This window comes from Benincasa hispida, chromosome 1 (genome assembly GCF_027475165.1).
Source record: "Benincasa hispida cultivar pf3 chromosome 1, pf3_genome.v1.1, whole genome shotgun sequence".
In the NCBI taxonomy this organism is placed as follows: Eukaryota; Viridiplantae; Streptophyta; class Magnoliopsida; order Cucurbitales; family Cucurbitaceae; genus Benincasa; species Benincasa hispida.
This window is the reverse complement of record NC_143478.1, coordinates 5,402,089-5,417,713: the sequence shown is the minus strand read 5'-3', so window position 1 is coordinate 5,417,713 and position 15,625 is coordinate 5,402,089. Positions and strand designations below refer to the sequence as shown.

Here is a 15,625-nt window from a genome sequence, read left to right as displayed (position 1 = left end):
ATATATATATATAACATTTTGTTTGCATTTGGGCTGAACTTAATGTGTAGTTTATGGATCCATGATTTATTTTTGGGTATATGTTAACTTAAAAATTAGATTTTGTTGGACTATTTTTTTGGATGATTATGTTGGCCTATTTGTTGGGCTATTTTTTTTATGATTAATTTGTTGGTTGAACCTAGAAATATATGTATGTGTTTATAAAAATGAAGATTGTTTCATATATAGAGAAAAAGGAAAGAAAATTTTTTATTCGTTGTGTTTTCTTTTTCAGATCGAAAAAAAGTAGCTCCGCCGATAGTGGAGCATTAAGGTGGAGTGAGCTACCCAGATCACCACCGGCCACCGCCTACAGAACGGCGTCTATGGCGGAGGAAGCATGAGATTTTGCAGCGAACGGCGTTGTTTCCTCTTCTTCCTTCCCCTCGTCTTCTTCCTTCCTCATCTCCTCTCCGGTCAGTTTCACCCCTCTGATTCTCTCATATCACTTCGAGTTTTTTCCGTTTCTTGTTTATCCATCTAACGTTCAATCATTGATTCAGTTTTAGAATTGCATCATGACCTAACCTCGCAAGGTCAGCCCAACAAACGTAGCAAGAAATTCGATCATTTAATTCTTGGCCCTGCCGCCGGCCAAGGCCACCCCGATCGATTGCAATGCTCAGGTTCTTATTTCTCGCTCTTATCTTGCTTTCACGCCCTAATGTTGACTTAATTGCCTTAAATTTGAGTTGTTTCAGTTCTGATTTATTCTCTTTCGATGCAACTGTTAGTTAGTTGAAATACAACTCGTTTGCGAAAGATTTTTCTTTAGAATTTGATATCGTATTCTAATTTCAGGGTAATTTTGTTACTCAATTTCTGTATGCGTTGTAGTTGTCTTTGTAATGTGCTTCCTCTCCTTGCATTTTTGGATCTCTATAATTTGTGTGTTGATGTGGTGTGGACGTATACTAACACACAAGTACCGTTGTTAAACCCTAGATGTTAGCTATATGGCTGCCTCAAACCCTTCTTGCTTAGATCTGCACTTCAATTTTGCAGGCACCAAAGCGCTCAACAACACCCATTTGCCTGCTACTTCTAATTCGGCCGATACTGGGAACAACATTCACTTTGTAACTGTCTTTACCATTTACAATGCGTCGCAGGATTCCAAAGTGATTGGCAGATCAACTGACATTGTAAAAGTTGGGGATGCTTCATACAGTAAAGTGGAGAGGTCGATGGCTGTTTTGAATGTCTTCATCAACTTCATTCAGGTACTAACATGCTGATTTTTCAATCAAATATTGTTGGGTCCCTAGTTGGAAGTTAGAGAGATTGATATTATGGGTTAGAACTATGGAAGGAGGTATTGTTTCACCTTCGGTTTTTGGCACAAGTGAGTAGTTCTTTGGTGTGTAACTCAGTTGTATGGAGTATTTTGTTTGAGAGGAATATGACAGGTTTTAGTGGTGATGGGCGTCTTTGGGGGTGATTTGATCTTTAGCTAGGCTAAAAGAATCAGACCTTTGTTTAAAAGAGTTTGAAAATAGTCCTCTAGCTTTTATTCTTTTCGACTGGAGGCTTTTCTTGCATCGACAATATTGATATTCATATAAGCTCCTGTGTTAAGCTTATCTTCTTTTGACCCATGTAAGCATATACTCACTTACAATTCAACCCTTTGCTTCCTATCGTAATGTTTCTAATTGCAGATGGACTACGCAGTCTTTCATCTAAACATGTCTAACCAATTGCAGGTTTCAATGCCCCAGAGTAATGTAATGATTTTAACTGATCCAGCTTCAGATCTACCAGTACGTAGACAGAGAGTAACTGTGTATCCGATACAGGGTGAATATTCACGAGACACATTGATGCTTCAAAGAATCAGGTCTTACATTGTAAGAGCACATCTCATTAACATATAGGTAGAATATTTCTACTGGAGTTATGAAGACTTTTCCTCGAGAATAATTAGTATTTATAGTAATATTTGGAAAAGCATGTAATACAAAGGCATGACTCTACATTATATCTCAAACATTAACTTGCTATTTTTTTGTTGATGACTGTGAAAGAACATATTTTTGGGAATACTTCCTGAAGTTGGTTATGCAATGATGCAGAGCTTTCTAGATACAAGACTTGAGGAGCAACGACGGGGTCCAAGACACATCAATCATTACTTCTTCACAGACTCAGATATGGCAGTGGTTGGTGATTTAGGAGAAATTTTTCATAAGCATCCGAAGTTTCATTTGGCTCTCACTTTTAGAAATAACAAAGCACAGCCTCTGAATTCAGGGTTTATAGCTGTGAGAGGTACTGAAGATGGAATTCAAAGGTATATGTCCTAATTTATCTGCCCTAATTTTTTGCATGGACTTCTTAAGCCTTTATTTTATGTAATGGTGCTTAGCAATTCGGATGATTCAAATGGAGAGTCAAGGGAGAGGGGGTGTTTCAGAAATGTTATATAATTTTCATCAATAAATTTTAAGGGTTGGGTTAGTACGCCTTAGCTTTACCATTAATCCTTATTTGTTTCTATTGATGAAGCTGTTTATGGATTTTCTACTAAAAGGTTGGTCTTGTTTGAGCTGTCATGTTCTGCAGTGATCTTTAAACATACGTGATTATGCAGGGCAAAGGCTTTTCTCCAAGAAGTACTGAAAATATACAGTTCAAAATTCATGAAAGCATCACGAATGCTTGGAGATCAATTAGCTCTTGCATGGGTTGTAAGGTCAAATCCTTCATTTGATGCAAGGAAATTTAGTAAAGCAGAAACATTTGTAGAAGAAATCAATGGTGCTTCAGTACTTTTCTTACCATGCGCCTTGTACAATTGGACACCACCAGAGGGTGCAGGTCAATTCCATGGCATGCCCTTGAATGTTAAGGTATCATATTACTGGAGAAATTAACAGTCTGTAAGGTTTTATACATCTAGTTTGAACTGGGATGGAATTTTCAATCTTGGCTCAAATGTTCACAATTCTCTTCCTGAAATGCAGGTTGTTCATTTCAAAGGATCAAGGAAACGCCTAATGCTTGAATCTTGGAACTTCTTTCGATCCTCTTCAAGCATCTCAGACATGTTGTGCCTTATTTTAAGTAGTGGACGGACAAAGTATGATTTCTAAACTGAGTTTTTAGAACTGTATTTTATGCAGAAAACAAGAGCCACAGTTGTTTTCTTTCTTTTGTTAGCCTCAAATCCATTTGAGGGATATCTCCTTCCTGCGACCACTTCTTACATTGTTCAAAAGCTTTGTATATTGTACCTTTTTTTATTTTATATATTAAAAAAACTTCCATTCTTTTTTCACAAGGTCATATTTAAAGTGAAGTTAAATGGTACGGTGGAAGTCGATCCCCCAACTGATTTGTGTTTTCTCCTTGGAAAAATATGTAAAACAGATAACCATAGATCTTTATACTTACATTTAACTTCATAAAATTCATTGCAGTACATGGAGGAAAGACTTTCTTTCCATGTACTCTGGTGTTTATAAATAGCAAGTGGAATATTTTTTACCAATAAAAAAGGAACCAGAAAAAAAATTGAACAAGATTAAAAAATATATATAATAGGAGTGTATATAGGTTGTATTGGAGAGAATTTTTAGACCAACTCGGTCTCCTCAGATTAGGTTGGATTATTTATCTTTTTCTTTTTTTATTAATTTAAAATACTTAAATTTAAGGTTGAGTCAATCCAGATTTTTAAAAGTATAATCCCAATCCAAAATCCAACGGAAAAAAACATTAAAAAAATTCAATGAAACCAAACGAAAATTAAAAACATATTTGGTTGTTAATTTAAATCTTTCTGGGAGCAGCACATTTTCAAAATTTCACCTTTTTAGCCCATTAAATTATGTAAATTCAATTCAAGATATCTGTAACTACTGGGTCTATTCTTTCTCATAATTGGCTCAAAACTAATTTTCACTACGATCCTTCGCCATCGTGACAATCAACTTAAGTACCAAAATTGTATAATTTATTTCAACAAATAAATAATAACTTGGATTAGGGACATCACTAAAATTATTTAGACAACAGCCAGATAAGAATATTGTACTGAATTGCAGGATTTCCTCCAAAAAGGAGGAAACCCTTCCAAAAATAGGCGTATGCCGCTGATTGCGGCGAGCACACGGTATTCTTTAGTAAAAGGCGAAAGAATAGTTCGCTCTGTGCTCACCGCACGGCTGCGTGAAGAAAGAAGCTGTATGTTCTCCCCCTTTTATATTCACCTCTAGCCCCAGCCTTTTCAAAATTGTCGATGTGGGATTTCTCATAAACTCAAATTTACTACTCTGTTCGCGTCTCTATGATACTGAACGCGTTCCAGCTTCCTTGGTCGTCGATGCATTTGACACCACCCAACATCTGACGGTTGAGATCAAATTCCAAAAATATAATGGAACCTTACAACCCGTTTATTTTAAAATATAGCCAAAAAAATCAATTTGTACTCCATTTTTATTGGTTAAAACCCAAAACTTTCCCAAATGAATTTATAACTATTTTTATTGAATTATATTTAAAATCAGCTCCAAATTATATAAATAAAATTAGGGTTGTTTATAACATAGAAAAATGAGTCAATTTATTTATAAATCATTTAGATGTCTATGAAAAGACGTTTGGAGTGTTGAATTGGTTATTATAGTCGGTAAGTTATAATAGTTAGTGTTTAGGGTACAGATTGTTTTTATCTGGGTTATAATAGTTTATTTTTTAAGTGTAAACTATTTATATTTTCTTTGTGTAGGATATTTTAACTTAAATATCTTTCCCATTCTAGGGTCGGCTTTGATAAAAATAAGGGCAGTTTGTTTTACGAGCATCTAAGATTCACGTTTTCTAGATTCTCATTGTCATACCCCCTCCTAAGCTTACCTCTTTCATCTAGAAGAAGGCTTGAAGACAGCAAATACCACCTTTTTGTGATATTTATTGTCCGTCTTGACCTATTTTGCTCACAACTTATAAACTAAGTATACAAATGAATTCAAATCAAGATTATTTTATTACAACAGAGTTAATGTTTATATAACTCTTCTTTATACAAACCCCAAATATAACTTAAACAACTTCCTATTGGATTTTATGTCCTAAAACTCGTAGTTTGTAAATTGATAAACATATTCTGTTTTGTTTTTTTGATAAAATTGTTATTGAAATTGTAATCTTGAATCCAATAAACTAAGGTCCTGAGGCTATTTAATGTAGACTTGAACTTTATGTGATGACATAAAATATGAATCAAGTTCGAGTATATAGCCTAAAATGGTCTATAGTATAGGGATAAGGTTGGGCGCCTTGTTCTGGGGATACTATGGATGCGACCTACTTTGTAGTTAGTACAAACGATGTGATCCCGAATCGTTCATATAGAGATATGTGAGTAGGGGCATCCTATGCAATGAGTTTGTATAAGACTGGACCACGACTTAGTCACTTTTGCTTTATAACACCATTTACTGTATAAAACTAACTAATTCAAATTTGATGATCTAGGTAACTCGATCTCATTCCTGAGCTAACTATGAACTTCTGTTTATTCGAGATTATCCTTAGATCTGCATAGGTGAGAGCAGCTCAACAACGCTGGCTCAATAAGCCTCCCATTTCAGGGGTAAGACCGGGTAAATAGGGTGCAAGATGGACTTCACTCCTACCCGTCTCTAAGAGTAGTAGATAGGTTGTTCCCTTAAGTGCTGACTTCAGAATAAGAACAAGGTGACCCACTCTCTCACTAGGCTGAGAGGGACTGGATTTGTTGGTTGGACCACAAATCAATTGTTCTTTAGAGGTTCAGTGGGACTGAAGGAACAAGAAGTGTTCTCGGGGGTAAAATGGTATTTTAACCCAGCCAAGACCACGAACAACCTGTGAAAGATTGACTTACTGGTTATGGTTATATCAGATGGACAAAAACATATATACGGTGAGGGGAGTGCAACTACGGGACTTTAGTGGAATGACCCGTTAGTTAACAAATGTTGATTAATTAGATTAAAGAGTTTTATCGGTTAATCTCGGATCGTTGAAGCCCATGATCTGTAGGTCCATTAGGTCCCCCTGCTAGCTCATATGGATTAAACTTAGAATAGTATGTTGGATTAATTTGAATCGTTCAAATTAAGAAAAATGATTAAAACCGACAAGTCTATGCGATATCGCTATCGAGTTTTTGTATGGCGCTCTATATTCAAATGTGATTTGAATTTCGAAAATATGAATGCGGATTCATGTTCGGGAGGTCAAAATTAGTCAAGAGGGTAAAAACTGTAAAAAGTCAAAGTGTTGACTTTTGCTAAAAGTCAAAGTTTGACTTTGACCAAATAGAAAAAGACCATTTTGCCCTTGACTAAGAGTTAGTGGAATTATCCAACATTTTTGTTGGATAATCCCACTAACTTAAGTGGACTATGTGTAAACATTATAGAATGACATATAGCCCACTTTGGTTTAGTGCTTTGTGAGGTGTTGAATTTTGGTGAGTTTTTACATGCATTAGATTCATGTAATTGTTTAATAAAAAGAGGTTTTTGAAATCTTTTTCTCTCCTTCTTGGAAAAGTTTTCTATTTTTGGTTTCCAAAATTCTCACAAAAAATTCTCCTATCTTTTTCACATTAACCTTGAACCACCATTTCTTCCCTTTTTCATTCCTTCATTCACCGGGTCCCACAACCCGGTTTTGAGTCTAGAGAATAGCGGGTAAATTCTAGTGGTGGTCCAGAAGAATTCGGGTCGAGATTCAGCGAGGAAAAGCTTTTTTCGGGAGCTACAAAAGTTGTACTCTACTCCTTTTTAATTTACTGTTTTTCCTATTTTTTTTTTGCATGTTTTTTCCTTTTAATTAAAAGCAATTAGAGAATAATTAGATCCTTATTCCGCTGCGTATGTCTCGTGTTCCATCATGTGGTATCAGAACATGCTTTAATTATGCTCAATTGCTTTTGGTGGGTATTTTTTTCCTTTCTTTCAAATGTTGAATGAAATGTGGACTAAAGTGAATTTTTTACGATTTTGGCATTGTTTTTCTTTAAATTTCTTGTGGAAATTTGTAATTGCTCACTTGTTTATGAGCATTAATGTGTGGGAAAGGATCTGTAATTTTGTTAGAGTCATTAAAGTTAAAATTAGGTTGTAATTGCTCGGTTCTGGGAAAGGGGACAACTTCAAAAATTGAAGGAAATTTGATTCCAAGCCCGTTTCAGCCACCAGACCCAATGACCTGACCTGCCAGCCCGAGTTCCGACCCGGTTCGAAACAGCTTCGTGCACTGACTGGTTCGCTACCCGCCTGCTCGCGCTTCCATTGACTGTGCTAGCGCACGTTGACCAGCCAGTCCAGACGGTCTGGGCCAGTCCATTTTTGACCTGGTTGAGTCGGTTCAACTTGATTTTTGGTGTTTTTGGGCCGGTTCGAGTGGTTTCTGAGTGATTCCAGATGGATCAAGTTCGAGTATATAACCAAAAATGGTCTATAGTATAAGGATAAGGTTGGGCATCTTGTTATGGGGACACTATGGATGCGGCCTACTTTGTAATTAGTACAAACGATGTGATCCCGAATCGTTCATATAGAGATATGTGAATAGGAGCATCCTATGCAATGAGTTTGTATAAGACTGGACCACGACTTAGTCACTTTTGCTTTATAACACTGTTTACATTCCTTCATTCGATCCGAGGTCCCGACCTTAACTGCCGGTTCTGAGTCCAGAGAATTCAGCGGGTAGTAGACTCTGACTTCGGAATAAGAACAAGTGGCTCTGGAAAGTTCTTTAGAGGTTCTGAAGGAACAAGAAGTGTTCTCGAGATTCCCAGCCAAGACGAGTGAAAGATTGACTTACTGGTTATCAGATGGAGCAACTACACTTTAGTGGAATGACCCGTTAGTTAACAAATCTTAGGATCCTGATCTGTAGGTCCATTAGGTTTAGCTCATATGGATTAAACTTTCCTTATTTTTATTATCGCTATGAGTTTTTTCCTCTATAGATTTGAATTTCCGGATTCATGTTCCGTCTACTGTATGTCTCGTGTTTGACCCATCACTTGACCGCCTAGTTTGCAATAGAACTCACTAAACATGTTAAGCATTAAACCCCGGAAGTGCCAGCGGATCTGAGTCCAGATCTCAAAAGAGTTCGAGTCGACCCTTTTTTCGGGAGCTAACTCTTTCCTATTCGTTTTTTCCTTTAGATCCTTATTCCGCTACGTATGTCTCGTGTTCCATCACTTCCACGCCTAGTTTGCAAAAACTCATAAACAGTAAGCTTAAACCCCGAAGTGCAGCGGATCTTGATCTCAAGCAGCACCCTAGAACTCTTTCCTTTCGCTATAGGGGAGGGGGGGGGGGGGGAACAAAACATTTGGAAAATGTAAGTTGGGAAGCCCAATGTGTGACATTTTATGAACAACCTTTTATGCTCAAAACATTTTTGAAACTTATAACAACTAATGCTTTAAAGTTTAATTAAGAAACTCTTTTGAGCACTTTGAAATAGAGATATACCTTTTAACACATGTTATAGAATCTCATTCGAACACATGTTTAAACTTTTCCATAAAGCATCATGAAACTTAATTAAATGCATGATAACACATGATAAAATAATCTGATCGGGGTAAGTAGATAAATTTCTCCCTTGTGAATCTTAGGCTCTCGAGAATTAGCCATAGCACCACTATTATCACAATAAAGTGTGATGGGCTTTGACATTTCTAGAACGACTTCCAGATCAGTCAAGAATTTCCTGAGCCAAACAGCTTCTTTAGTAGCTTCACAAGCTACTACATACTCATCTTTCATGGTGGAGTCAGCGATGCACCCTTGCTTGGTGTTTCTCCAGACTACTGCCCCTCCGTTAAGAGTAAAAACTGATCTTGATGTGAATTTCCTAGAATCCTTATCCTGAAAATCAAAGTCGTGTATCCAGTAATGATTAGATCCTTAGAACCATACACAAGCATGTAGTCCCTCGTTCTATGTAGATACTTGAGGATATTCTTAACAGCGATCCAATGATTGAATCCTGGATTAGACTAATATTTATTGACTATCCTTACCGCATAGTAGATGTTAGGTCTTGTACATAACATCGCATACATCAGGCTACCAACAGCCGATGTGTAGGGGATTTGTCTCATTTCTTCAACCTCTTGAGGTATCTTAGGACATTGTTCCTTAGACAATACAACTCCGTGTCTGAAAGGCAATAAGCCCCTCTTGGAGTTCTACATCGAATACTTGACAAGTATTTTGTCAATATACGACGCTTGAGATAGAGTTAGGTTTAGAAAACCTACCTTTGAAGACTTTTCTTCATTGGTGAATCCCTTGGAATCCCAAACGACACTACCACTTGGAAACCTCGGTATCCTAAGATTCTTTTCTTGTTATCTTTTATGCATTATCCTTTTGGAATTCTCCTTGTCTGACTACGGTTCTTTGCGATGCATCTATAATGGTATAAATAATTCACCGCATCCTCTAATTAGTATCGCAAGGCATCCCTTACTTTTAATAGCTTCTTCAAAGTGTGAAAGTCTATATTTTTATTGTGTGCAAACCCTTGCTCAAACATTTGTTATCACATTCCTATTGAGTTTGTTTTTAGCTTGCAGTGAGAATGCTGCCACCCTCTAAATTTTGAGGGGTGGCAGCGGACTCGGAGAATTGCATTTATCACATTGCGATCATTTTCATAAAAAAATTGAAAATAACAACTCCACTACCAACACAATGGGGAAACCCATGTTGACAAGAGTTTAATTGTGAAAGGAACTTACCCGTAGTTGGATGTCCGCATGACACCCGTGGGGGCAAACCAAAACGAAGGTAAGTTACTAGGATCAACGCATAAGCGCAATTCCTCTGTCTGGCGTAAGCCAAATTAAGCAAGACATGAGTTGAGTTGAATATAGAATGCAACAGAAGTTGGATGCCCTCATAACACACATGAGGGTAAGCCAAAACGAAGAGTGTAACCAGATTCAACGTCGCGTTAGATTAAATAAACGCATAAACTTGAATTGTTTTGAACGAACACATTCTCATGAGCTGAACGCAAAGTTGCGGAGAATGAATAAAAAAATTTTGAGCAAAGGCTTGCCGAATTTAACTTAGAAAAGATCTCTTTGGAGAAGCAGCTGAAGTAGAGGAGAGCACTGCGTCCATAGTTAGAGGCACGAGTAAATTACATTCTGAGAAGATGGTCATCGCAAAGAGACGCAGGAAGGCGAGTTAAGAATTTATTAAGTATAACGCATGCTTGAGGACAAGCATGATTCTAAGTTTGGGAGGGGGGGGGGGTGATAACTGGCAGAAATGCCAGTTATTATAAGCCTTTTATTTAGAATCATGAGAGCCAGTTATTATAAGCCTTTTATTTAGAATCATGAGAGCTAATAAGTAGAAAATTGAGTTTTGCGTCAATTAGCACCTAAATCCTCATTGACCCCAATATTATGCGTTACTCCATGCCAAAGTGTCTATTTTTGTAGCTATCGCAGAAATCAAATGCATGCGTTTGAAATAAGCTACCGCGGACAAACGCATGTGCTGAAGCCAGGCGATCACAAAGACAAACGCATGAGCTAAGCAATCGCAGACTGTAATCACATGCGTCCAACGCATGGAAGTTGCGGTAATCATATGCGTTTAACGCATGGAAGTTACGGTAATCACATGCATCTAACGCATGGAAGTTGCGGTAATCACATGCATCCAACGCATGGAAGTTGCGGTAATCACATGCATCCAACACATGGGAATTGCGGTGACCAAATGGAGGTTGCGGCCAAGGAGTGATAGCCATAATAGAAGATCGCAAGATGGGTAGAACGCGTTGATAACTTCAGCTGAATCAAGCTCGGGCGCATATCTTGGAAGATAAGGCGATGTGACAATGGCCATACCGCGACAAAAGTAGCAGTGAGCCATACCATCATCATTATAGCTGTCGGCGTCCAAACTCTATAAATAGCCCTTGGGACCTTCATTTTAAGACATCCGAATTTCTGCCTCAAGGAAGAGGTTTGTGATCACAGATGAGAGCTTGAAAGAGATTTTCAGTGAGAATTCTTCATCTCCACAACTTAGACCGAGTGACGATCGGAGCATTCGCCGGAGATAAAGCTCGAGAGAGATATCTCCACCATTCAACCATGGCACCACCGGTAGCCTTGACGCAGAGTCCTTCCTTTCTCTTCTAATCTCTATGTTGTATTACATTTTAGCTTAAGTTATTAAGATAATTTGTGATCAATGCAAATCTTAACTTCTTCATTTTCGTCTTCTTCGTCATCTTCATCTCTATCATAGTTTATCTTCAGCGTTTATTTATCAAAGACAATTGCATGCTTAATCGTGTAGCCTAGAGATAGGACGCATGAAGCAACCCATCGAGAGGTGTGCGTGTGTGAGTATAGTGAGTTAATCCTCTTTGCTTGGTGAAAAGCTGTAGCAATGCCTGTCTTTGGGATGTTGCATTGCTTGTCTATAAGTTAAATAACTGCGTCTAACTGCCTGAGAAGGTAAAAGATGGAACGCACTAAAGCAAAGTTCGCATTGTTCTTAGAGATAGGCATAATTTTATGCTCGATGCAACCATGCACTATAGAGATATAGTCATGCAGCTGACCACCGAGAGGTGTGCGACTCGTTAGTGCAATGAGTTGGGATTACTCGGACGATTTAAGATGATAAAAATTACTATGCGTTAAAAGGTTATTGTGTCTCTACTTATTCTCATTGCAAGTTTTCTATTACTCAATTTGTTTAGTTAGGAGTAGGAATAGTGTGTACATCCATTAAAATTCTTTTTATTTTTCTTTTCATCGCCTCAAATGTATTACTTCACAAGAATTATTGAGTGACAAGTTCCTGTGTTCGACCTCGGATTACCCGAGAAACTTGAGTTTGTGTTATACTTGGCGCGAGCGCAAGAAAACTTATGATAGGAACGTGTGGTCATTGCATATTAGCTTAACGCATCTTCATTCTGACGCATGACCTCAGACGCATGGGTGCAAACACATAAGCCATGTTAAAGGCATGTATTCATGTACAACCCCATCTGTCCTTAATATAAATAAATAAAGCAATCCGTTCCTAAATAAAATAATCAACAGAAGTCATAGACAAGAAGCACAAAACTGTGATCACTGCATGCAATATCATGCATTCGTTAAGGGAGATGTTTGTACAACAGTCCACACAACTCCAACATGATGCTTTAAAATACATCTTTCGTGCCCGTATGAAAGAAGGGGCCTCTGTTCGAGAACATGTTCTAAACATAACGGTTCACTTTAACATGGCTGAGATGGATGGGTCTATCATCAATGAAATCAGTTAGGTTAGCTTCATTCTGGAGACTCTACCTGAAAGTTTCCTCCAGTTTCTTAGTAACGCTATTATGAACAAGCTAGACTACAACCTGACCACCTTTCTTAATGAATTACAGACTTATCAGTTCTTGATGAAAGTCAAGAAACAAAAGCGAGAGGCAAATGTTGTCACTTCCTCAAAGAAGTTCCACAGAGGTTCGACCTCTGGAACAAAGTTTGTACCTTCTTCTTCCAACACCAAAAAGTGGAAGAAGAAGAAAGAAGATAAAGGGAAAGTTAACCCTGTTGCAGCCCAGAGCGGCAAGAAAGCCAAGGTTGCCAAAGGAATTTACTTCCATTGCAACCAAAAGGGATACTGAAAATAGAACCATGCCTAAGTATTTGACGGAAAAGAGGAAAATCAAACAAGGTAAATGTGATTTGCTAATTCTAGAAACTTGTTTAGTGAAAAACGATGATTCTACCTAGATAATTAATTCATGCGCCACTAATCATGTTTGTTCTTCTTTTCAAGGAATTAGTTCCTGACAGCAGCTCAAGACTGGCAAGATGACTATGTGGGTTGGAATTGGGCAAGTCATCTCGATTGAGGCAGTGGGAGACCTCTGATTACTTTTACATAATGATTTATTATTGGATAATGTATATGTAGTTCCTTATTTTTGTAAAATGTTTACTTGAACAGAACTATTCTCTTAACTTTAATGTACATAAAGTGTTTGTTTACAAGAACGATGTTTTTATTTGTTCTGCAACTTAGAAAGTAATCTTTATGTGCAAAAGTCTTTAGCATCTAAGGCCCTTCTTAATACTAAAATGTTCAAAACTACGATAACTCAAAATAAAAGACAAAAATTTTAACCTAAAGAAAATACCCAACTTTGGCACCTAAGATTAGGTCACATAAATCTCAATAGGATCGAGAGGTTGGTTGAGAATGGACTTCTAAGTGAGTTAGAAAAAAATTATTTACGGATATGTGAGTCATGCTTTGAAGGAAAAATGACTAAAAGACCGTTTTACTGAAAAAGGTCATAGAGCCAAAGAATCCTTGAAACTTGTACATTTGAACCTCTATGGTTCTATGAACGTTAATGCGAGATGAGAATTTGAATATTTTATCACTTTTATAGATGATTATTCTAGATATGGGTATGTTTACCTAATATAGCATAAGTCTGAAGCTCTTCAAAATTTCATTGAGTATAAGGCTGAGGTTGAGAATACATTAGGTAAAATAATTAAGACACTTCAAATTGATTGAGATGGAGATTATATGGATTTAATATTCCAGGACTATTTGATAGAACGTGGAATCGTATCCTTAAAAGAACTCGTTTACAAGAGATCTATGAGCGGAAGTGGATCGTCCAAATTCCATTAATTATTGAATACAAAAGTTACAACAAACATACACTAGATATGCATTTAATAATAAATTACAACATGCTTTTGCAATCACCTTCGAAGAACCTTTCTTCACGAATCCCTCGAACAATCACGAACGAAACACCTTACTCTTTGATCTTCTTCTTCTCGCACGGACACTACCAATCGAGAACCCTCAGTATTCTCTTTTGGGATTATAGAATTCAAGCAGGAGTTGTGGGCTTTGCTTGAATCCTTAGTAGAGGGAAGGAGAAGGAGAGAATTAGAGAGGAGTTTTTCTTAGAGAGTCTTACTCTGTATGAATTCTCTTGGAACTGGATGAATCTCATCCACACACACCTTTATCACTTGTTAGTTATTTGGAGAGAATTTGGGGAGGGAGTTATAACTCCTTCCCTTTTATCAATTTCAAATAAATTAATAACAAATATATAATAACTACTTTATTATATATACACTATATGTTATATCAAATATAACATATAGTTTATAGTTGTAGATTGCATCAAATATAACATAAAATATTGTTTTTATTCTCTCTTAACTATAAGTGATATTTAATATAAATCACATTAAATCCATTTATACGAATCTCATTCATATAAATAATATTTAGATTATATCCAAATATTTTATTCCTCTCAATATAAATCATATTTATATTTAATTACATGAATCTCAAATTTCTCTCATAATGTATCAAATACATTATAATTAATTATATCATATATAATTAATTCCCTCAATCAATTTGAACACTTCAAATCAATCCAAAGATTAAATCCATGTTGAGCTACAGTGGGGACCTTATGAACTTGTAGATTGAAGCTCCAACGATACTTGGATAATTAATTAAACTCTTAAATTAAATTACCTGACATCCGTTAACTGTCGGTCACTCTATTAAAGACCGACAACTGCCCTCTTCGCACTACAGATAAATTATATGTGTCCATTGGATATAACCAATCAACAGTACGATGACCCTTCACAATTTTCTCGTAAGTACAACTGGACCAAAATACCGTTTTGCCCCTATAGTTACATCTAACTCCTTAAGTACCACTGATTTCTCTGATGAACAATAAGTCATGATCCCGCTATGACCAAGTCCTCTCGGGCCAGGAGAGGGTGTGGCCATTATGTTTAAGACCCAAAATCAGCCCTTAAGGGAGCAATTTATCTATTGCCCCTGCATTGGGAAAGGAGTGAATTCTGTCTTGGATAGCTGAGTTCCCAACTCCCCAATCAGACGAATCCCCAAAATGGTAGGCTTGTTGAGTTGGCAATCTAGCCACTCTCACCCATACAAATCAAATGACCACCTTCATAAGCAAGAGTTCAGAACTCACTCAAGATTCAGGTTATGTCACCTATGGTCATCCTAGTGAAATGTAAGTCTCTATTATAAACAGTGTTATATAAAGAGATTAGTCATTTTGTGGTCCAATCTTATACAAACTCTTTGTATAGGATACCCCCACTTGCATGTCTCCACGTGAATGATCAGGATCAATTCATTTGTAGCACTTTACAACACTTGTAACACCTACAAAGTGGACCGTACCTGTAGTGTCACCAGGATAAGGTACCCAACCTTATCCATCTACTACAGACCATTTAGGTTATCATTTAAACAAGATCCATCTTTATGTCTCTACATACTTGTTTAAATTATATAAAATAACCTCGGATCTTAGTTTATTGGATTGAGTATATGCTTATAAAATGATACTTATTTTATTAATAACAATATATTTATACAGACTTTACAAGCTACAAAATTACAATGAGATTTAGGACACCATTTCCAAAAATCCCAACTCTGAGTACCTGGTACACCTCAGCAGAATAATGTAT

The 15,625-nt window shown here is 36.9% G+C and overlaps 1 protein-coding gene and 1 non-coding gene across 2 annotated transcripts; one reads left to right on the top strand and one right to left on the bottom strand.

Annotated features, from left to right (window-relative positions):
• The first annotated feature begins 225 nt into the window (after window positions 1-225).
• On the top strand, window positions 226-3,325 carry LOC120071505 (polyphosphatidylinositol phosphatase). The gene is made up of 7 exons (XM_039023829.2): window positions 226-458; window positions 546-668; window positions 1,048-1,265; window positions 1,749-1,892; window positions 2,118-2,335; window positions 2,636-2,894; window positions 3,009-3,325. Exons 1-7 carry the CDS (start codon window positions 383-385, stop codon window positions 3,135-3,137), a joined length of 1,167 nt encoding a protein of 388 aa, XP_038879757.1. The 5' UTR covers window positions 226-382; the 3' UTR covers window positions 3,138-3,325.
• A 768-nt stretch (window positions 3,326-4,093) lies between these two features.
• On the bottom strand, window positions 4,094-4,213 carry LOC120070439 (U5 spliceosomal RNA). The gene has a single exon (XR_005479935.1). It is a non-coding gene; the product is annotated as a U5 spliceosomal RNA (small nuclear RNA).
• Window positions 4,214-15,625: the final 11,412 nt, after the last annotated feature.